Genomic DNA, 23776 nt, shown 5'->3' with positions numbered 1-23776 from the left:
ACAGTGCTAGTAGTTAGCCACTGTGTTGGTTAGCATGTAGTGACTGGAGGAGCAGCCAGTGCTTCTAACTGCTCATTGTAAAACCTTCATACTTTCTTGATGCCTCAGTATCCCTCAGGCAAGTCTCTCAGACGTACTAGTGTGATAAGGACGGTCTGTGCCTCAAGTTGTTTTCATTGCCACCACTGATAGTGACCTAATTATCAATTAAATCCCTCCACAACTTTTGCACCCAGACTCCCAGGAAAGACTCCTGTGTTTGTCAGTGACAGAAATGCGAGAGAAATGTGCAACATTGCCCTCATGGAAAGATGAATTTAGGCTCACTGTTTTAGAAGTTTCAGTCCGTGATCTCGTTGCCCCGTGGATTTAGGCTTTAGGTGAGACTGAGCATTGAGATGCAAGAGAATGGTGAAGGAGGTTGTGTTGTACCTCTTGGCAGCCAGAACAGGAAAAACCACAGGATGGGGCCAAGGACAAGACACACCCATCAAAGGGAGTCCCCAGTGACCTACTTCCTCCAGCTGGGTCTCCCGGAAATATCTACCATCTTTCAGTAAGGCTGCCTGTGATGCTTTATACTGATTTTCTACCTGATTGATAGTACCTAAAATTGTCCAGGAAATGAGCCTCTGGGTATACCTGGGAGAGATCAGGCAGATTTGGGCGGGGGCACCCTGAATAGACAGCATGGACTGGGAGGAAAGTACTGAGCAGCAGTATCCACGCCTGCTTCCTGACTGCCTCAGGTCCTGCTGTTGTGACTTGGCCAGGGTTGGCTGTACTCTAGAACTGTGAGCTGTAATACATTTTTCTTCAAGCCACTTCAGTGGGGATGTTTCTTCACAGTGATAGAAACACTGATGGTCAGAGCCTTCTGGAGCCGTCAGTCTCAAACCCTGCCTCTGAACATGCAGTTTTAGGAATCGTGCTTCTGACATGAACCTTTCTGTAGGCCTTCACTTTCTCTCAGCTGTCCTCCAATTTACTACAATTCCTTTGTTTGTGGTTCCCTGTTTTTCTGTATGGTGTTTCTCTCTAGCACCTGTGAATAAATCTTCAGTTCACATCATTTCTCCAGTCTGACAGTGATCCTCGAGGATCTCATGAAGACTCACTCTCCAGTTTACAATATATTGACCAGTGCCCTAATTTTCTCTTGAAACATTTGATATTGATCATGGTTGTCATTTGTCCTGTTAGATTTTGTGTGTTTGCACTAATAGCCTTGTAGTATTTCTTCCTTCTAATTTTTTAAAAAATTTATTAATTTATTATTTATTTTGGGTCAGTCATGCTATGTTGCCAAGGCTGCCTCAGCCTCCTTTGTGCAGGAATTATAGGTGTTCACCATCACACCTGGTAGGTCTTAGATGGTGGTGGAACTGAGTGTTAAGCACATTTAAAAGATTTTATCTGAGGACTGGGGAGATGGCTTTGCAAGCAGGGAACGTGGGTGGGTTTGAGTCCCTAGTACTCATGTTAAAAAAATAAGTTGGATGTGGTGATGTGGGCTGTAACTCCAGTGCTAGAGGGATGCAGAGACTGTTGGACTCCTGGAGCCCACTGCCCTGCCAGTCTAGAATATAGTCTGGTTTAAATTTAGTAAGAAATACTGTCTCAAAAAATAAGAACCATAGAAGAAGATTCCAAATAGCAATCTCTGGCTTCCACATATAACTGCACAGGCAAGTACAGCCACATATATAAGTAAATAAAAGAGCTTTTTTTTTAAAGACTTACAAAATTAATTTTTCCATTTATTTATTTTGTGGGTGTTGTGAGGTATGCTCATGCTTGGGCTATGGAATAAGATAATATCTCAACAAAACATACCATCATGGTTGGGGATATTGTGGGAACGTACTTACTACCATGCATGAGCCCTTACGTTCTATCCCAACATTGGCTCCTGGCAGCTAAAAGCATGTGTTCAGCCTCCCAAGACAGGAGCCATAGTTGACAGTGCAGCTCAGTCACCCACAGATGATATTGTGGTTCATTTGATTTTACTGGGTGTCTTTCCCACTGTAAGGAGCGCTGCTACTTTCTGTATCTGAGAGGCCCCAGCATGGGTTAGCAAGGGATCAAAGGTCAAGATTCTAGGATAATTTTAGTGGGCTCTGTTTGTCCTTGGAGTCTAAATGTGATTTTTTTAAGGACATTATTTAGTCTAGCGTTTGGGATCAACTAGAGAGTAAGTTGCATAGGGATTTTGTGAGGGTGGATTTTGTTTTTGTTTTTTTTTTTAAAGATTTTTTTTTAATTGAGAAAAAAAATTTCCGCCTCCTCCCAGCCTCCCACTCCTCCCACCCTCCCCCCACTCCTCTCTCCCTCCCTCTCGAGTCTGAAGAGCAGTCAGGGTTCCCTGCCCTGTGGAAAGTCCAAAGTCCTCCCCCCTCCATCCTGGTCTAGGAAGGTGAACATCCAAACTGGCTAGGCCCCCACAAAACCAGAACAAGGAGTAGGATCAAAACCCAGTGCCATTGTCCTTGGCTTCTCAGAAACCCTCATTGTCCACCATATTCAGAGAGTCCGGGTTTATCCCCTGCTTTTCCAGTCACAATCCAGCTGGCCTTGGTGAGCTCCCAATAGATCAGCCCCACTGTCTCCGTGGGTGGGTGTACCCCTCTTGGTCCTGACTTCCTTGCTCATCTTCTCCCTCCTTCTGTTTGGCTAATGGGCTATGGGACTCTTAGGGTTCAGTGAAGCACACTGTGTAGAGCACTAGGTAAGATGTGTTCTGTTGGGTCTATAATATCTCATTTGTGGGGAGAGAATGTACGCCAGTGTGCATGTGGCAGTAAGGAGTCAGCTCCCTCAGTCTTCCATGTGGGACACCAGATTCAGCAGTAAGAATCTTTGTCTGCCAAGCCATCTCATTGGCCCTTATTTATTTATGTGTGTGTGGGGATTGGATACTGGGAATTGAACCTGGGGTGTGACATGTGCTAGGCAAGTGCTGTTTCACTGAGCTACATCCTCAGCCCTCTTTTTCTTTTTGAGACAGGATCCCACTAACTTGCCAAGGCTGGCCTTGAACTCATTTTGTAGCCAAGCTAGCTTTGAGCTTTGATCCTATCATTGATCCTGTTACTTTGCTTCAGCCGCCCCAGTAGCTGGAATTACAGGTCTGGGTTTGTTTTGTTTAACTATTGCTGTTTGGCCCAGACTGGCTTTGAAGTCTTCTTACTTCTGTCTTGAAAGGTTTGCAAAGCCTCCCCCATCATACCTGGTTTTCATGGGCTTTTGTGTGTGTTTTTAAAGCGTTAATCTTTAAAATACATATGGCAAGGTAACAATAAAAGAAAAAATGAAGGAAATTGTTGAAGAAATGGAAAAAAACCTTGAAAACAAAAACATCAACCTCTCTGGCTGGGGATTCAGCTTCAGTGGTTTAGCATCATGAGAAGAGGGACTTCGGTCTATGCCAGCACTCGGAAGGTAGAGGCAGGACTGAGTTCAAGGCCAACCACATCTTCCTGTTGGGTGGGAGGCTGGATAGAGAAGAAAAAGGCAAACTTAATACTTATTTTATTTCTAAAACACCTGGTACTCTTTACTTTAAAAGGTCTGCATACTGAAGAGCTGGGCAGATTCCGGCCAGTCCTTGACTCTGTACCAGTATGAACAGGAAAGGGCATTTATTATTTTATATATATTATTCTAGTGTTTCTAACCAAGACTGTAGTGCTTGAAATGTGCTCTGAGTTGGTGTGTGTGTATGGTGTGTGTGTGTATGTGCAGAAGTCAGAGGCAAATGTTGGGTGTGTTCTGCAGATAGTGTGGGCTGCCATGTGGGTGCTGGGAATTGAACCCAGGTCCTCTGGAAGAGCAGATAGTGATCTTAACTACTGAACCATCTCTCTTGCCCTCAGTTCCTTTAAAAAGCAAAATCCCTGTCAATTCTTATTCTAATCTCTTGTCAAAGATGATGCAGCCAGTGTTAGTTTTCTTTCTGTGTTGCTATCTTGTCCCAAGCCAGTTTGCAGTTTTGTGCTTCCTCTATGTATATATATGCAGGACTTTTTCCTCCCCTGCTTGATTTTCCCTGTAGCACTTATGTTATGATTATATTTCCCCATAGGACTTCTAGATCTTTACAGAACAGGATATTTTCTGTATCCTTCCCTGCTCTGCTCATGCCTACCACAGGAATAGGACTTCCTAATAATTTGCTGAAAGAATTAAAGAATAAGCCAGACCTGAAATAAACTTCCAGTACCTACAGTAAATGAAATAGAAGAGGTAAGATTATTTGTAATAATGTTTTTATTTTTAACCCGTATATTGAAAATACCATTTTAGTACATAATAGAAAATTTAGATGCTTACTTTCTTTTCCAGACATTTGATTTATGTTTATGATAATGAGGTTAGTAGTTTTAAAAGATTTGGAACCTGGGGGTATAGATTAGTGGTAGAGTATGTGTTTAGGTTACATGAGGCCCTGGGTACAGTTTACAGTCACACACAAGACTGGGTATGTAGCCCCATGATAGAGTGTTTGGCTAGCATACACAAGGCCCCGAGTTCCCAGCACCACATAAACCAGACATGGTGGACACATCTGCAGTTCTAGTAGCTGTGAGTTAGAAGTAGAAGGATCAGAAGTTGCATGGTGAGTTCAAGGCCAGCCCTTATAACACACTATATGAGATACTTTCCTTAAAAAAGAAAGAAAAGTAAGATAGATTCAAATAGACAAGGTTTTCCAAACTTCTTGTTTTATTTTTTGAGACTTTTTTTTTTTTTTTTGAGAAAGGGTTTCTCTGTGTAGCCCTTGCTGTCCAGGAAGGTCAGGCTGGCCTCAAACTCACAGAGAACTGCCTGCCTCTGCCTCCCGAGTGCTGGGTTTTAGGCTTGCGCCACCCCTACGTCCCCAGTTTTTGTTTCTTAACTTTGTATCTTTATGTGAGGCCCTAACTTACAGTCTTCCTGCCTTGGCCTCTTAAGTGCTAGTATCAAGTGTGTGACATCGGGCCTTGCACCAGACATACTTAAGAGTTGTCAAATAGCAGTCATGTTAATTTTTAAAAACATTTCAGTTTTAGTTTTTTAAAATTAAGTCATAGTATATAGCTATGAAGTAGTCATCTACATATGGAGTAGTGAATCCTGAGTAGTGCTGTGGTGGGCCCATGTTTGGTCATGTTAGGGATCAATAGTGGTCATAGGAAATCAAACTTTCTGGACAAACTCAGCTTCATCAAGTCTCGGTTCATTTCCAAGCAGGTAATACTAGACTAGTGCTGCCTGGATGTGGGTGTTTAGTGTGGGTAACATCTACTGATACCTGCTGTGTAGGATAGTTATGATAACATGGGAGTTAGATACGTAAAGGTGCTAGCACAACTTCTGACAAAACTGATAAATGTAAATGAGTATGGCTATTGTTAGTAAGTAGATGTTTGCTGGTGGGTTCACATATATTATCTGCAGAGAGTGAGCACTATTGTGTGATGTTTGCTGACTGACGTTCGATGTTGTTGATTAATGATTGATGTGAACAGGACTCCATATAACCCTGTATTAAGAGGAATGGAGATTGCCTCTGTCCACTTAGATTCATAAGCTGTCCCGAAGTGATCTTGGCCTCAGGGAAGGGAGTGTTCAGGCACATTTCACCATCAGCATCACGGGATGGCAGCCATTGATTTGTCCCATGGTAAGTCCTTGTTGAAGCTCTTTTTTAGACTGTTTTAGGTCTCTCCTGTACAGCAAAGTCCAGTGGGCAGGGCTTCAGTAGTCTTGTGTGTTCATTCACAAAGAGCTGAAATGAGTCACATAATAGTGCTCTGTGATTTAGGGTCCTGGTGTGTATGCTTTCCGAAGAGGTGCTGTATAATTGTCATGAGTTCTATCACCAGGGGCAATTTAGAGTCATGTTTTTCTTTTTACTTTTGTTTTATTTAATTATTATTGTGTGTATGTATTTGTGAGTGAGGGTACATGTGGAAGTCAGAGGACTTTTTTGGGAGTCAATTTTCTCCTTCTGTTGTGGAATCCTGGGATCAAACTCTGGGCATCAGGTCCGAGCACTCAGACTAGCCTGATGGTGCCATCTCACCAGCCCCAGAGTCAGTTTTTTTCACACCTTAAGTTTCTCTACTAAGTGAGAACACTCCCTTCCTCAGCAGGTAGCACAGTTCCTAGCCTGCTTCCCTGACTCCAGAGGAGACGGAAGTGCTTTGGCATTTCTTGGTAGGAACATGTATTTATGTGGTATGATGAGTGTGCAGATGACAGGGGAATGTCATGCTAGAGTGAAATGACTTCATGGCTCTGGGATTTGATGCCGTCTTTCTTTCCTATCAGGCCTTCTTTCTAGAGAGCCTGTCTACATCTATGAAGAAAACACAGAGGTAGAAGAGACAGTGACTGACGACCAGGCAAATTGTTTCCAGGTAAAAAGAGAGAATATCATTCTACCAAATAGAATTTTTCGTCTGTGATCTAGATGTTCTTCCTTCTGGAGTCTAGAATCTAGACAGACTTACCCTCCAGGATTTAAAGGAAATGCATTTTCCCTAGGGGCTAAAGTGTGTCTGATAAATTTTCCTAGGGAGCAGAGCCTTATATTGGTGACATGTTACCTTGCAAACCATACTAGCATTTCTGTAATTGCTGCGTACTGTGTTTGCTTGGCTGGGGATTGAACCAGAGCCTTTTTAGCCATGTTAGGCACATCCTTTACCACTGAGCTGTATCCCCAATCGACTAGGTAGTCTTTTTATTTCTTTGTTTTATTTAAGGTCTGGCTATATAGCCTAACCTTGAACTCAATAGTTCTGGCTAGTCTCAAGAGTTCCTCCCCTGTCATAGACCTCTACTTACTAACCCTGAGCCTCATGTGATACCTATATGTTTTTTGTTTTCTTGAGTGCTCTGGCATATGATAAGACTGGCAAGAGCACCCTTTTCTCAGATGATCTACTTATTACATACTGCAGTGAGACAGTAGGACCAGAAGAGCGTCTCTCTGGCTGTGCTGGTAGAAGTCATGCTTAGGAAGTGCTGCTGAAATCATGTGACAGTAGAAGGTCAGCAGAGTGAGGTTAGAGAGAGTTCCTGGGGCCATTGATTCCTGCAGCTGGATTAAGGCTGATCTTGAAAACCATGGATAGGTATTAGGTCCACCTTCCTAATTTTCCATTGAGTACTAGCAAGACTCAAACCAACATGTGTGTGATGGTTTAGGATTCAGTGACCTTCGATGATGTGTCTGTGGAATTCACCCAAGATGAGTGGACGTTACTGGACCTGACTCAGAGAAACCTGTACAGAGAGGTGATGCTGGAGAACTATGAAAACCTGACCTCCGTAGGTAAGGCTGCCACATTCCTTATTACCTTTTATGAAATAGGCACATACTGCATGCTTCTTAATGTGTTAGGAATTGATCATGTTAATTATGAGTATAATGGAATGACAGGTGCAGTTTTTAAAATGAAACTGCTTTTGTATGTTGGTGGGGTCGAGGGACTCACACCTTTATTTAATTCCAGCATTTGAGGAAGAGGCAGAAGCAGGTAGATTTCTGAGTTTTAAGGTTTATATAACAAATTCCAGGCCAGGCTAAGAAACCAGGGCTATATAATAAAAAAAAAATTAAAAAAGAAAGAACAAAACAAAAAACCAAACCCAAAACTGACTTGTAAGCACGCACATGGCACATGCTGTCATGCAGAAACCAGAGGGGGTATTTGTTGTTTTCTTCTATCACTACCTTATTCTTCTGAGGCAGGCTTTCTCCCTGAACTAGAGCTCTGTGTTTTCAGCTACTCAGCCCTATCAATCCTGTCTACCCCGCACACCCGCGCAGGACTGTAGTTACAGGCATCTTCAAGACCATGCTCAGCTTGATATGTGGGTTTCTGAGATCAGAACTCAGTTCCTGTAATTGTGCAGCAAACCCTCTTAATCACGAGCCATGTTCCCAGCTCCAACAAATACAGTTCTTACCATGACACATAAGAATCCACAGTGCAGTTCTTTTCTTTTCCCTTTCTTTCCTCTCCCCTTCCTCCACCAGTATACTCCCCACTCTCCTTCAAATTCATGGTCTCTTTTCATTAATTGTTGGTGTGTGTATGTGTATTCCTAAATATATAATTACAGTCTACAAAGTCTGCATAGTTTTACTTATATTTACGTTTTCAGGTTTACTGATTGGGTAACCGATTGCTGTGGTCTTCTCCCCCTCTTAGCATACCTTGGTTGTGGGGTTGAGACCTCATGAGCTTCCTTGAGCCCCTCCCATATGAGCCTGTCTGTTGGAGTTCTCCTTGACCAGCTCATTTAGACAGTCATGTTCTCAGTAATTTATGGGTGTAGCTTCTGACATTACTAAAAGATATAATTACAGCAAAGTCTCTGATCCTCTTCTTCGAAAATGTAGAAATGTCTCCTGAACCTTAGGCGCAGGAGTTGTTTTATAGCTGTATCCATTGTGACATCAGCATTTTGATGGGTTATTGTTTTCCAAAGAGAAGTCTGTTTGGGGTGAGTCAATACTATGATTCCTTATATGTGGGATATAAGACAGATATGTAGAATACAGTTGGATTATGCTGATTTGCTAAGTGGTGACTGTAGGTTCTGCAGGATCCACAGTTTCCAGTATTAGGTATGATTTACTCTCAGGGAGTCTCAAGGCCAGTTAGAGAGCTGATGTTACCTCCAGGGTATGCGTGTCACTTTTCTGTCCTTACGGTTATCATGCCATGCTGGTTGTTGTTGTGGTTCAGAGGTATCATAGCTGGGTTGAACTCATTTGCTTCCGCTTTGGAAGCTTGCATGGCGCCTTCTGGTACCATGAAAACCAGTTCTCACGTAGGAGACATTCTGGATCAGGGCCCATGGGCCTTGTGTCTGAGGCGCTTGGTGTCATCAGCAATTGGGACTTAACCTTCTGCCTTTATGGGCCAACCAAGGGCAGCAACAATAATCTGTAGTGTTTTTGAAGTCTCTAGGACAACCCTGTTCCACAACTCAAAAGTCCTCATATCCGATGTTGAGTTTTTGTTAGATGGTCTTGGCTATTTGAGGGTGTATTGTCAGTTCAGGTGGGAAAACTTCATTTAAACCGTGTGCCTATTTATTATACACACCAACTTAGGTGTACAATGGGTATTTTTAGGTAGTCAATATTATGATTCCTTAAAGCTTTTTCAGATATCCTTACTGTTATTTTATTTACCCTCTCTCCTCCTGTATATTCTCCCTCCCTCTTCCTAACTAAAGCCCCTCCCCCATTTTTCTTATTTCCCATTTCAGATCACCTAAATTCTGTTCTTTCTGTTACTGCCCCACTCTCCTGACTCCAGCAAGGGTCCTTCCTACTTTCCTGGTTTCTACAGTTGCTCCAGGTTGTGTACTCATCTGGGTGCCTCCGATCTGAGAACATAACATGTCTGTCATAGTTATATGGCCCACATTTTCATTGATTAAAGGGCGTTTAGCTTGATTCCACTTCCTAGAACAGAGCAGCACTGAACATGGCTGAGCAACTGTCTGTGGAGTAGGATTTCAAGTCCTTGGACATATGCCAGGGAGTGGTATAGCTGGGTCATATGGTAGATTTATTTTAGCTTTTCGAGAGTTCTCTACACTGGTTTCCATAGTGGCTGTGTCAGTTTGCCACCCACCAGCAGTGGATGGGGCTCCCTTTTCTCTTCTTCCCCTTCAGCACTTGTTACTGGTTATTTGCTGATCTTTGTCTTTTTGAGTGGGATAAGATAAAATCTCATAGTCATTTGGATTTGCATTTCTTTAATGCTAATGATGCTGAACATTTAATTTTTTTTCATGTAACGCCTTTTGATTCTATTTTACCCAGCACTATTCCTTCCCAGATCCTTCCTAATAATGGACATTAAAAAAAAATATTTTTTAGCCATTTTTTTTTTCTTTTTTGAGAACTCTAATTTTGTTTTCTTTCTTCTGGAATTAAAGGTGTGCACCACATCTGTCTTTTTCTTTTTTTCCTTACTCTTTTGTTTTCCTTTTTCTTCTCCACTTTCTTTACCCTTTTTCCTTTCTCTTTCCTTTCCCCTCATTGTGACTTTCTCCTATTTGGCAATAAAATCTTCTGTGTATAGTCCAGGCTGGCCTCAAACTTGGAGTTCTTTGTCCTCATCCTCCCAAGTTATGAGATTTCAAGTTTCATACACCACTTAGTAGACTTGTTTGGGGGCGGGGGTAGAAATGAAATCTCAGAGTAGTGAAATGCTAGTAAATGCTCTATCCTTGAGGTGCAGCTCCTCTTGAAAGTGTATATTAACTTGCATTTGACTTTCAGGGGTCCTTTTTGGGACACAGAAATAGGAACGTTGTGTTTGCTTTTATGGTGCTAAAAATTGCTCTTAGAGACTTGGGCACGTAAAGCAGGCATTTACCACTAAACTATATCCCACTCTCCCCTGTATTTGTATTTTTGCTCATTTTGAACGAATCACCTTGCTTTCATTTGAACTGTGATTTCCTTAGCCATATGAAAGTTTGTCATCTTGTTTTTGAAGCTCTTCCACTCATGTTTCTGTGTGTACAGGATGTCAGTTCTTCATTCCTAGTCCGACCCCCTGGTTAAAACAAGAAGAAGAGTTCGAGACGGTGGAAATTACAGTTCCTCAACGTGAGTATGCATGCAGAAATCTGTGAGTTCAGTATTGTTTATCAACCATAATCAAGTTTTCTTACAACTTGATTAGAGCCATTTTTCTCAGAGTTTGAGATATATTCCATTTTACATAATCTGTTGTTTCTCTCTATTCATGCATAGCTGTGGTCTTACAACACTATGTGTTCCATTTCCTAAGTTTACTCCTTCAGTATTAACTGTTTTCCCAGACCTTTCTGACTTTCCTGTTGCTGTAATTGCTGTAGGATCAGTTTGTAATATATAAAATGTTGACTCTACTTTTTCTTTAATTTTATTGTTTTTCTTTTTTTTATTGCAGCTTTTTGTTCTTGTTTTGGAGGTGCTGGGAATTGAGCCCGGGGTCAGGGCCTGTGAGGCAACCATTTTACCCACTGAGCAGTTCTGTCGCTAAATTTTTGTCATAACAAAATCCTTAAATCTGTGCAGTTACTTTCTTTCACATGTAGGAGAGAGTGTGTGTGTCTATCTGTCTGTCTGCATGTCTGTGTGTGTGTGTGTACACATCCCAGCACACCTATGCAGGTCATAGAATAACTTTGGAGTCAGTTTTCTCATTTCCAAGGCTTGAACTCAGATTTTCAAGTTTGGTAACAAGGTGGTCTCCACCTTTTATTTTGAGACCAGGCCTGTCACAGACCTAGGGTTTACTAACTGGGTGAGGCTGGCTGAGCAATGCGCCTGAGGGAATCTGTCTTTCTCTGCTGCTCCAGTGCTGGGATTATTAGCATCTATCACTATTCCTGGTGTTTCAGAGTGGGTTATGTAGGGTTCAAACTCTGTCTTCTTGATTTACCAACTAGCCATCCTCCCTGCTCCTCCCTTTTCCTTGTTTTCTGTTACTAATTTTGAAAGTGTCGTAATATAGCCCAGGCTGCTCTTGAACTTAAGATTCTCTGGCTTTTGCCTCTCAGGCCGTAAGATCACAGTCATGCACTATCATGTCTGTCTCACTTCATTTCCTCATCTCTTTGTTCTCCGCCTTAGCCGTTAATGTCTGAGCCATCTTTCCAGCCTTCATTTTTATTTTTTTAATGTGCCTAATCTGAAAAGGACAAATAACCCTTACCACATTTGAATTTCTTGTACATACCACTTGTTTTCTGAACTTTCTATATTTCTCTTTCTGTTTAACTTCAGAATTGGAATTACAACCCGATGATTCAGAGCTTCCGGATTACTTTAAGATGCCAAGTTCCAGTGCAGTAGAAATGGTGAGATCAGCAAAGGATTTTCTCCCTCATACTCAAAAAAGAGGGGTGGGGGTCCCTCTGTAGAAAACTCCTTGAGATGAGAGATATTTGAGATGAATAGTCTATACCCAAGAGGAATTAATACTTCTGGAGAACTATTTGGGATATCATGAATTGGGAAATTCCCCAAATATACCATAAAGATTATGTCTCATTGTTTCCACTCGTATGTATTTCTACATATATAATTAGACATAGAAGTTTTTTTAGCAATTTTACGGAAGTTTATACCCTTTTAAGAAATGCATGTAATTAGCCAGTCATCACGATTTGGCCAAGGAATTTTGTCATTCAGTTTGGAAAAAATAGATGTCATGAAATAAATGCATGGAAAAGAAACTGTAAAGCTCATAATGAACATAAAAATGTTTGTGTCTTCAGGTAGCTGATTCAGCCCTTCCTCAACAGTCAGGAAACCACAGTGAAGGCGACTTGTGTGACTCTAAGCCATGTGGAGAAGTGCTGGGTGAACAATTATGCCTTAACCCAGAGGTGAGCATGCAGAGCCAAGGATACAGTTCTGAGTGTAACTGGTATGGGAAAGACATTCTTTCTTTGCTCAAGGAAACCTCTACTGGACAGAACATTTCTGAGCTTAATCAGTGTGGAAAAATCTTCAGTCTGACGCCAAACATCATATACCCGAGCACTAGCACAAATGAGAAACCCTTTGAATGCACAGACTATGACACAGTCTTTTTTAATCAGCCATACTTTCAGGCAGATATGAGGCCTCAGAATGGAGGAGAACCATTTGACTGGAATAAATATGGGAATGGTTTTATTCATCCCACAAGCTTTGCTATGCATCTTCCAATTCTCAATGCAAGAACCCCCTACAAATTTGAGGAATGTGGAAAGGATTTTCAATATTTTGCATGCCTTAATAATCCCATGGGAATGTGCACTGGAGAAAAATTCTGTGACTGCAAGGAATGTTGGAAAGCCTTCACGGTTTCCTCACACCTAACTCAATATGTCTCAATTCATACTGAAGAAAAATCCAAAGTATGTAAGATATGTGGGAAGTCCTTTGCTAATTTTTCTCGACTTTCTGCACATGTAAAAACTCATAATGAAGAAAAGCCCTTTGTATGCAAGGAGTGTGGAAAGGCCTTTAAAAATATGTCATATCTTAATGATCATGTTAGAATTCACACTGGAATAAAATCATACAAATGTATGGAATGTGGGAAAGCCTTCCTTCGATGGTCAGGCCTCACTGAACACATAAGAGTTCACACTGGGGAAAAGCCTTACGAGTGTAAGGAGTGTGGAAAAACCTTTTCTAGATCTACTCAGCTTACTGAACATATAAGAACACACACTGGAATCAAACCTTATGAATGTAAGGAGTGTGGGAAAGCCTTCACTCAGTACTCAGGCCTTGCCACACATGTACGAATTCATAGTGGAGAGAAGCCCTTTGAATGTAAGGAATGTGGGAAGGCCTTTACCAGGACCTCTGGCCTGATTCATCATGTGAGAACTCACACAGGAGAGAAGCCTTTTGAATGTGTTCATTGTGGGAAAACCTTCATAACTTCCTCCCATCGCACAAAACATCTGAAAATTCACAGTGGCGAAAAGCCCTTTGTATGTAATGTATGTGGGAAAGCATTTATATATTCCACATCCCTTAACATTCACATGCGAACCCATACTGGAGAGAAGCCCTATATATGTAAGCAGTGTGGGAAAGCATTTGCTGTTTTCTCACGTCTAAGGAAACATAGCAGAGTTCACACTGAAGAGAAGCCCTATCAATGTGAGGGTATGACTGTTACTATTTAGCCCATCTGTTTCCACCTTTAAATATTGACAGTGACACCAAAGATCATCAAGTTAGTCTTAGCTGCTTTTTGTGGGTTATAATGGCTCACATTGGCCTTAGACGTCATCCTAATTTTATGAAATAGGATTATTTAGGTGCCCCCTCAAACTTTTCTTCTTTTGGGCAGTTTGAGGATTGACCTAGAATATCACACCATGCTAGGCAAGCACTCAATCACTGAGCTACATCCCTGGAACCTTTTCATGAATGTCTGAATCTGAGCATTTGTGGGTCATAAATGAGGCCAGTATACAAGATGGCCTCATTCTGATGCTTGACTCTTACTGATTATAACATTTCTAAATGCTATGAAATAATGAAACAGATTGGATCCTTTTGTGGGTTAGTGTCTTTTTAATGTGAAAATTCACAAGCCAAGGCAATATAGGACAAGTGTGGACTGTGGAAAGACACAATCCAGGCAACTTTGACCCCACTGATTCCAGTAAGCATCCATTCTTAGCCAATCTATTTACACATATTATTCCTGTGTTCCTTCATAAAATTCAGAAAGTACATTCTATCCTACCTTTTGGACCTGTTTCTGATTGAAGTGGCAGTAACTTTGTTCTCAGTGTGGTTGAGATTGATAATCTGAGGGCTTTATGGATGCTAGGTAAGTGCTCTGCTGCTAAGCCGCATCCCTCGCTGGCTCTTAACAGATTTCTCAGTTACTGTAATGTGGGTTGGCTGAGAGTTTAACAACTCCCTCTTAGCTTCAGTGGTCTCTCCTTTTACAGTTTACTAAAAGTACTCAAGAGGAATCAGGTTGTTCCTTTTGAATTACAGCTGTCACATAAATTTCCAGTTTTATCACAATTTCTAGCTTCACACAAATTACAAGAATAACAGTTCTGCATTACATATGTAATGTCCGTTTGTTACCATTACACATTACTGATTAGTTTTTCTTCATGTTCCTCCTTCCTAAGGGAGTCCTCACCAGAATAACCTGTACCTATCCCTCAGTTTTTAAGCTACTTGTATCTGTTTTAAGTAGTTTTACTGCAATGCCTCAGTATCATAAAACACCATAGCCAGCACTGGCAAAATGGCTCAGAAGGTAAATGTGTTTTACCTGGTTTAAATGAAATCAGGATCTGAGTTCTGTCCCAGGACCCTGTCTTGTGAAAGGGGAGAGTGAGCTGCCGCACGTTGTCCTCTGCTTGTACATGCCACAGCTTTCACACACATCACACAGAACCGCAGAAACCAAGGTCTGCACATTCACTCTAAAGGAACAGTATGGGGTCCGCATGACGTTTTTGTGTATCTATGTATTACTGTATGTTCTCATTAGCTCACCACTTTCTGGATAAAATTTTAGGGCTGTGGATTTAGCTCAGTAGTAAAAGTCCTTGCCTAGCATATGCAAAGCTAGTTTTTATCTCCAGCCCTGGACAGATAATGTAAAGCAAATTATTTCCTCATACAAGAAGAGCATGGGAGCTAGTGCAATGCTTCAGAGGGAAAAGCTCTTGCCATGCAAACATGAGGACCAGAATTTGGATCCTGTAATTCCAATGCTTGGGAAACAAGATGGGAATGGAATCCTCAGGTGATTTAGGTAACTAGGTTACTTGAATCCATGAGCTTCAGTGCAGCAAGAGACCCTGCTTCAATAAATAAAATGGGAAGTGATTGGGGACACCTGATAGTATCTTTTGGCTTTCACATGCCACATGCAAATGTGTAAACACACCAGCATGCACATACACACACATTAAAAATAATAGCATGCTTGACTCCGGTGCAGACTCTTCCTGGCATGCGATCACTTACACATGACAAAGCCTGAGATGAGGCTTTTTTCCTCCTCTGATAAGATTGCAGCCTTGTTACCCTCGACTATCAAATAAAATTCTAAAGACCCTACCTGGACAATCATGTGCGGTGTATATTTAACCAGAATTTGAGAGGGTCAACAGTACGTATAGATTCTTTTGATTTACCAGATAGGTAGTCATATCTGTAGATAATAATGGTATATTTTTTTTCTATTTTAGTTTTTTTTTTTTTTTACAGAAATGAGTATGATGTCCAGGACACTAGTGAAAGTAGTAAAAGCATATTTTTCTGTAGCATTATAATGATATATGCTCTCCATTATACTGGTTTGCTTATTAGATAGAAGGGTGTTTTTAATATCTGAATTTTGCATAATGATTTTATAGTATTTCTTTATTTGTGAAGTAAAATTCCTCTTGGATTCATGAATTGCTTTTCCCATGTCCTCTGTGATGACCATACTCATTTGCTGGTAAGAGTAAAGTACCTAGGATTTCCTTGGTTCATAATGCCTAATAAATACTGGAATGAGTAAACGGACTCTAAAATAAAGGCAGTCATTTATTAATAGTGATGATATATTAGTTGTTTTATATTAACCTTAAATTCCTAGATATATCCAACTTGGACATAAGGATCATTTTTGTTTTGTGTGATTGCTGGGGACTCAAACCCAGGACTAGCAAGCACTCTGCCACTGAGCTACAATTTAAGCTATTTACTCACATAAAGATTATCATAGCTATCCTTGAGTAACATTGCATAGAAGTCCTCCTTGTGCAAGAAGAAATGGAGTATGGAACAGGTAGAGTGCCTGTTTAGCAGTGTTCAAGACCCTCAGTCCTCAGCACCACTAAAACAAACTTTACAGCTAAAAGTCTGTAGATTAGAACAGTGTCATATACTACAGTGAAGTGTATTCCTCACTTTTCTAGATCCCCAATTTGTTGAGTTCTCCTGAGCTAGAATAATTGATACTTTTGGGTACCCGTATTCTGTCTTCTTAAATTGTTTGGAATCTTTTATGTTTATAGGACACCTAATATTTACACTATTATTTAAAATATTCTTGAGTATATTTTTCATAGGTATGCTTTCATTTTGACATATGAAACAAAAATTTATTTTTTCTTGTATTCCTAATATTTCCTGGTTGTATAACTAACTTTACTTTGAGTCTATCTTCATTCTGCAGTGATTTCTTGTATTTACATTGAGTTAACCTTGAAAGTATCCAGTATTCTTTTGGACTGTATCTGTCTCAAGCAGAGTGTGTTGACACACTCTGTAATCTTAGGGATTGGAAGCCAAGGCAGGAGGATCACAGATTTAAGGGTAGCTTGAGCCTAGGCTACTTTGTGAAACACTGTTTTAAAAATACAAAAGCCTGATTAAAATAGAAAAAACAAAATCAAATGCAACCAGAGGTGGAGTTGGGGGCCTGATAAATAATTTGGGAGGGCAGAATTGTCTTGAAATATTTAAACTTTCTGATATAGTTTTTATTCCATTGACTCTGGTAGGTATTTACATGGCTATATATAAGCTTTCTTTTTGTATCCTTAGTTACAAAAATTTGGGGGGGGGGTGCTAAGATTCAAACTTAGGGCTTTGCACATGCTAACCACTGACTTATATCCCAGTTGTAGATGTCTTTTATACATACTTTAGTTGAAGTTTAAAACTCTGAATACTTGAAAAATCCAGATTAACAATTCTTTTTAGATCATTATGTATAATGCAATTAGTAACAAATTGGAATTTTAGCAACTTGTTTTTCTTCTGTATTTGTTGCATGTACCTTCTCTTTGTAATGATGTTTTCATTGAAATTTTACCCAGTGCTTGAAATTTATGTACTCCATTTGCTTTTAGTTGCTATTCTAAAACATTAAATTCAGTTTTAAAATAAAATCTGTTAATATTGTTTCTTTCTAACTGAGTTTGCATACAGCCAACGTTCTCTTCCTGAGCATCACAGCTGCAGAGACCTACACTGCCATAGAAGAAAGTCAAAGTAACAGAATTGATGTTATAGAGGATTTATTAGTAATAGATTTGCAAAAAGTGAACTTAGCTAAGAAAGTGCTGCTGCCCCCTCCCTGAAATACCCCAAGTATGTTACTCAAGCCTGCTAGATAAATGCAAATTCGCAATGCTTGTGTGTAAATGTTTGTTCACCAGGACTGTCTGAGTCAGCCCTTAGTCCATCTCCAAAAAACATACCTTTAACAGGCAGGTGCAGGGGGCAGCACAGGGTCACAACAGATAACAGCTATAAGTTCTGTTCTTGAGAAAAGCATAATTCTGCCAGAAGGACAGGACCCTAGGTCACATCATCTGAAAAGTACAATACTGGCATGCTTCAATAATTTTAGCAATATTTTTGCTGTGTGAGTCTTCCCACCTGCTTAGGTAGCCAGACTTGCAGTCTCCAGTCTCTGTTTAAATGTTTGAAATGAAACCTGGGGCTGGGACCTAAAAGATTTAAGGATGACAGTGTATAAAATACCCTAAGATGTACATAAATTAGTGAAATTGTGTACTTGATGCCAGCTCTTACTTGGGCGATAGCCCCATTTGGCAGTGTGATTTAGTAAAGAGCTTTTACTTCAATTTTAAGTATGCAGTGGTTTCTTGTGGGGAAATCATATTGGCATATTGTTTCTATGGCAACACAAGCCCCTGACTGAACAAATCCATGGTGGGGACTGGGGGGGGGGTGCACACAAAATGGGTCTCTTGACAAAAGGCCCATTACATCCTGTGAGAGATCACAACCATAAATCCTTTGAAGTTCATCAGAAGGTGGAATAATCTTTTTATGACTCACTTAAACCAACAGAAGTCAATAAAATTCAGTGCTAAAGGTTCCTCAGTAGACTTCTAACTTTGCAGTTCTCAAACTACTGAACTGTGGGGTTGTAAAATAAACTGGCTCTTCGTGTCTCAAGGGAGCATCAGTATTCCACAGTGTAGAATCGTTTGGATGACGGTATTCACTGAGATGACAAGGTTTGAGTTCATTTTAGGCACCCAGGGCATTTATCAGAACCGGTAATTAAAACAGTTGCTGGGAAAGATACAGATAGGGTTAGGAGAATGCTAAAACCCCAGTAGGTTTCCCACTCAAAAACCTCTAGCATCTCAAATTCCTCCCAGGGGTTCCCGAGCCTGGTGGAATGGGGTGACGTAGGGTCGATCTGTAGGTTGCAACCTACTAAAAGCAATTTCAACACATTGAGAGGTGCAGATAATGGCAGAAGCGACAACTGTCTTCTGTTCCTACTCAAATGAGCTCTGGAAAGCAAGGGCTTTAACGCGAGGGAAGCAGGCAGAAAGTTTCTGATGAGCTTTCTTTGGGCGGGGTCTGCACAGGAATGCCTGTGGTGGAAGCGCTTACATTACAGGGCCAGGGTGCCACCGATGACTTCCGCTCCGGTCCACATCCTAGGTTCTAATTCTGTATTGTCCACGAGGCCACCACTGGCCTCCAGTTCCCGCTGTGAAGCCACTACAGCACCTCCGCCCTAGCTGCAAAGAAACCAGAAATCGTACAACAAAGTAGGATCCGAGCTCAGCCTTTGCATCAAATGATGCGCGAGCGGAAGTGACGTAATACCGCGATCGTCTCTTCCGGTGGCTCTCTGCCCTGAGTAGTTCCCTGGAGAGCTATGGCCTTTGTGAGTTCCGCAGGACAGGGACTCCCTGCAGGTTGATGGGGAGGACAAAGGTCAGGGTGCTGAGCTCTGCTCTACGCGCCTCGGCGCCTCCGGAAGTGGCCAAGTCTGAGGCCTCTCAGGCTGTCAGTCCCCGGGGTGGGAAAGACCGCAGAGGGCGCGTCCTGGCTGTGTCCGCAGCGCCCGCTCTTCAAAAGCCGCCAGAGCAACTTTTATGGGAAAAAAAAAAGCTGGCTGTTTTGTTTTTGTTTGTTTTCTCAGAAGGGCACGAATTTTCGCTGGAGTAGTTGGAGTGACCAGCGTCATAAACGTTGTGATTTCAGCGCCTTTGGTGAGCACTTAGTGAAAGACGCCTTTTGGAAAAGGCCTTATTCCTTTAAAAAAAAAAAAATTTAGAAACGAATGTCTCGGGTGAGAACTTGACTCCTATTGTTGGTCTCTCTCTCTCTCTCTCTCTCTCTCTCTCTCTCTCTCTCTCTCTCTCTCTCTCGTGTGTGTGTGTGTGTGTGTGTGTGTATGTGTGTTTTATTTTGCCCATTAGCTTCAGATAGAAAGACATACTTTTTAGTTATTTAGAATACATTCTTTATTTTGTGAGTTTAAACGTTGGTAGACCTCAAGTCCACTTAAGAAAACCCAGCCCGATGTCTGTGCATGTCTTAAGTCTAAGGATGCAAGAGGGGTTCTAAGAATTCCAGGCTATCCTGTTGTATATAGAGAGTTTCAGTCTAACCTGTGCTACATAGTGAAACATTGTTTTAAAAAACAAGCAAAAATCCAACAAGCAACAATAGTGAGCTATTCTGTTCATCTAAAGTTCTAGAACTGTGTTTGTTTCTCCATCCCTTTTACACCTTTGCGCTGGTGATCAGATCCAGGGCCTTGCGCATGCTACACATTTTTTTTTCTTGGTTCTTAGGCCTGTTCAGCACCAAACTGCTTAAAAATGTGGACCTCACAGAAGAAGTGTGGAAAGCTTTATGAAAAGTTGTAGAATTAACTGTTAAGATTGATAAATTAGTGTTTTATTTCTTACAACACGTCTCCCCCCCCCCCCCAATTTCTCTTTTAAAGAAAAATCTTAAATGTACTTGCATGTTTGATGATCCAGATATGTTGTGGTGTATCCACCTCTTTGCAGAAGTTTGTTTGCACATTCTTCTAATAGATAGATAGATTGTATGATGATTTGTTTGCTAAGACGTAAACTGAAAATAAAGGGGGATGTGGCAGGGTGGTGGTGGCACACACCTTTAATCCCAGCTCGTGGGAGGCAGAGGATCTCTGTGAGCTCTAGAACAGCTAGGGCTACCCAGAGAAACCCTGTCTTGAAAAACACAACAAAATTACTAGATTTTGATCAAGAAAAGCTAAAGAACAGTTGGGTATGCAGCTCAGTTGATAGAGTTTTGCTCATTATGTACAAATCCCTAGGTTGACTCTCTAATACCACATAAACTGTGTGTAGTAGCCCACTCTCCTGTAATTCCACACTTAATCCATAGAAGAAGGAGGATTAGGAGTTCACGGTCATCCTTGGTCATATTGTAAGTTGTAAGCCAACCCGAATCACATAAGATCTTGTCTCTAAAAAAGAAAAGAAGAAAGTTAAAAACCGGTTGGGAATATAGCTCAGTGGTAGAACACTTGCCTAGCATGTGTAGCCTTAGGCTCAGTTTCCAGCACCGCAAAAAATAACTGAAAATCAGCAATGGTGCCATGTGATATATGATCTATAAACATTCGAAATTCTCCACATTGTTTAAACAACAACGAGAAGAAGAAGCTTCTGGGTGTTTGGAGGTGTATGATCTCTTCATGATTCTATGTTGTGCTGGACTTGGTGGCAGACACCTGCAGTCCCAACAATTGAAAGGTAGAGGCAAGAAAGAGTGTCACTGCAAGTTTGAGGTCCCGCTGAGCTACATACCAAGACCTTGTGTCAAAAAATAAAACCAAAAGATGTCTATATTATACTTGTTTATAAGCCATAATGATTTCCAAGTAATTGGCTGTCTGCAGCAGTAGGCAAGCTGCCGTGCATGGTGAGCAGCTAGACACAGCATTCTGCTTTTCTCTTTGAAGCATGGAGTTCAGGCTAAGTCTTAAGCTCATTATTGGCTTTGGTTGGCTTTGAATTTATACTCCTACCACTCACCATCTCCCAGGCGCTGGGTTAATAGTCACATCTTGCTTCCGGTAAGTTCGGGTACTACAGCTTTCCATTGCCAACTCCAAGATTTCAAAAGATATGGGAAGATAATTTGTAGATGCTCCATACTTGGATTGTATTTTATTAGGGAGGCATCCATTTCTTGTGGTCCTAACTTTGGTGCTTGCTACAGACACTGACCATCACAGCACTTGGCTTGTTGGCAGTGCTGGCAGTTGGAGCCAGGAACTTGGGTTTGCTAGGCAAGCACTCTGCACCAAGCCACAGCCCCAACACTTGGTTTTACAGATGTTTTTCCTTATAGTTTAACAAGAGGAATGTCTTGTGCCCCAGCTCTCACCCCACTTAATTTTTTTAACATCCATTAGTTAAGTGCAGTAAATACATGTCCCTGCCCTTTTAATTTTAGAAACGTATTGTTTTATTAGTATGTGTGCATGCTAATACCTCAGTGATGGTGACATGGTTGTGGTCAGAGGACAACTTTGTGGAGTTGATTCTTTCCTCTTATGTGGGTTCTGGTGACTCAGTTCAGGTAGACAGGAATATGCTGCAAGTGCCTTTAGCCAGCTTGCCAGCCTTCTTATTCCCCCTTTCCTGTTTTTATGGAGGTGTATTGTCACTCAGGTCAGAAGACATGTACATTTTATTTTAACATATATTAATTTTTTTCCCCTTTTCCCAGGTCTTTTACCTATATAGCAGTTTCTGAATCAATCTGTCTTAAACTTCATTTAAAACTTCTTCTGGGAAAATAAGAAACAGAATTTTAGTTTAAGTACAAGACATTTGTTTTGACAAGGGAAGTCCCTTGGCCATTTCAAGTGAAGAGCACTTGGCTGTACTCTGAGAAGCTGCGTTTGCCCTGGTGGCCTGTACTTCCAGTGCTTGGGGACCTGAGGCAAACAAACAAAACCATGGAGTGTTATAGATCTGCACTACTAGGACCGGGGAAACTGAGGCAGGAAGTTACAAGTTGGAGGCATTACATAGTGAGAGTCTGTGTTGAATCTCTATTGTTTCTGGTGTCATTTAACGTTTGCTTTGCAGTCTTGTTCTGGTGAATCATTCTTTCTCTGCCCCTTCCTTCCAGTTCCCTCCTATCTCCTTTCCCAAGCAACATTTTTGCTGGCTAGGAACTCAACTGAGTAAAATAAAGGGGTTTTTAAACATCAAGTTTTAGCTGTTTTTTTTTTTTTAATTTTTCTTATTTGATCTTGCTGTGTTGTGTACGCCGGCCTTATCCTCCTTCCTCCTGCCTCAGGCTCATGAGCATTGTAAGTACAGGTATGTCCACCTTGAGTTAATGATTTCAAAGTGAGTTCCATTGAAGAGCTTAAATAACAATGTAATTTAGTAGATTATGTGACTACATCAGTCTTTACAGTTTCATTTACGATTGTTGAGATAGATTCCTGCTGTGTAGCCCTAGATGGCCCTGAGCTCACTATGTAATCCATGTTTCCTCTTGTTCCTGCCTCATGACTACTGAGATTTATATAATCCTATATGTCTGTGTTTTAATGTGAACAATATAAAGTGAATATGTGATAAATTTTATCATATGTAAGTAAAGTAATAAAACAGTTTTTATATTGTGATCTACTTTAAAATTCATATAATTTATTTCCATAGGTCAGAGAGATACATAGATAGTACCTTGCAGTGGATTACTGCAGCCTCAGTTATGGTTCTATAATCAAAGCCCCCATATACAATATTAAATATTGCTCTAATTTTATCCAGTCAACAACTTGTAAACATTTTTTGCTTATATATTAGCTGATGTTTTCCTTTTAGTGACTATTTCTTTTTATTTAATTATTTTTGTTTGTGACATGGGTGTGTGAGGTCAGAGGACAGCTGTGTAAAGTTGGTTTTCTCCCTGTCCTTCCCCTTGATGTGTGTTCTGGGGATGGCGTGGCAAGCCCTATACTCACTGAACCATCCCACCAGCCCCTCTGTCTATTTCAAGAGTTTGTTAGCGTTAGTGTGCCTCACTCTTCCAGTGTGAGCACAGTAAACCTTCACGGACGCCTTTGAGGCACCGCAGCAACTTTGTCGTCACACATAGGTAGTCCATTCAGACAGCATCTTAACTGCATACACTTTCCTAGGTCAGGTATGACATTGGTAGCACCTTTCAGGATTTCATTTGGCACGCTTGGCTTTTGCATTTATTTTATTTGTGTGTGTGTGTGTTTGTGTGTGTAGGGGTGCTTGTGCTCATATAGAAGTCCCACAGCATTTATGGAAATTGACTGTTAAAAGCCTCTGGGTTACAGGGTTAGAACTCAGCTTTTCACTGAACCATTTCACTGGCCCTGGCACACTGTTAGTTACACACACACACACTGGCCCCGGCACACTGTTAGTTACACACACACTG

General features: G+C 41.0%; 2 protein-coding genes across 7 annotated transcripts in view; both read left to right on the top strand.

Moving 5' to 3' along the window:
* LOC101989438 (zinc finger protein 426) overlaps nucleotides 1–17460 on the top strand; it is a 31254-nt gene extending 13794 nt beyond the window's left edge. For both annotated transcript variants that reach the window (XM_026779332.1, XM_005346853.3), the window contains exons 3-9: nucleotides 4088–4248; nucleotides 5514–5668; nucleotides 6319–6407; nucleotides 7201–7327; nucleotides 10553–10636; nucleotides 11801–11874; nucleotides 12295–17460. In XM_026779332.1, the coding sequence (XP_026635133.1) occupies nucleotides 5644–5668; nucleotides 6319–6407; nucleotides 7201–7327; nucleotides 10553–10636; nucleotides 11801–11874; nucleotides 12295–13707 (1812 nt within the window). In that variant the 5' untranslated portion in view covers nucleotides 4088–4248; nucleotides 5514–5643 and the 3' untranslated portion in view covers nucleotides 13708–17460. The remainder of the gene's footprint in view (nucleotides 1–4087; nucleotides 4249–5513; nucleotides 5669–6318; nucleotides 6408–7200; nucleotides 7328–10552; nucleotides 10637–11800; nucleotides 11875–12294) is intronic.
* Nucleotides 17461–19185: 1725 nt separating this feature from the next.
* The window catches only part of LOC101989151 (zinc finger protein 26), a 76553-nt gene continuing 71962 nt past the window's right edge, over nucleotides 19186–23776 (top strand). For 4 of the 5 annotated variants that reach the window (XR_003376951.1, XM_026779323.1, XM_026779325.1 and 1 more), the window contains exon 1: nucleotides 19186–19545. Coding sequence is in view for 3 of the 5 variants with exons in the window: in XM_026779323.1 (XP_026635124.1) it covers nucleotides 19429–19545 (117 nt within the window). In the remaining 2 variants the exon portion in view is untranslated. The remainder of the gene's footprint in view (nucleotides 19546–23776) is intronic. The other variant, XM_026779326.1, reaches the window with a different exon arrangement.

This window comes from Microtus ochrogaster, chromosome 5 (genome assembly GCF_000317375.1).
Source record: "Microtus ochrogaster isolate Prairie Vole_2 chromosome 5, MicOch1.0, whole genome shotgun sequence".
Taxonomy (NCBI): Eukaryota; Metazoa; Chordata; class Mammalia; order Rodentia; family Cricetidae; genus Microtus; species Microtus ochrogaster.
Note: the sequence above shows the minus strand (reverse complement) of the source record. Positions and strands in the feature narration are given on the sequence as shown.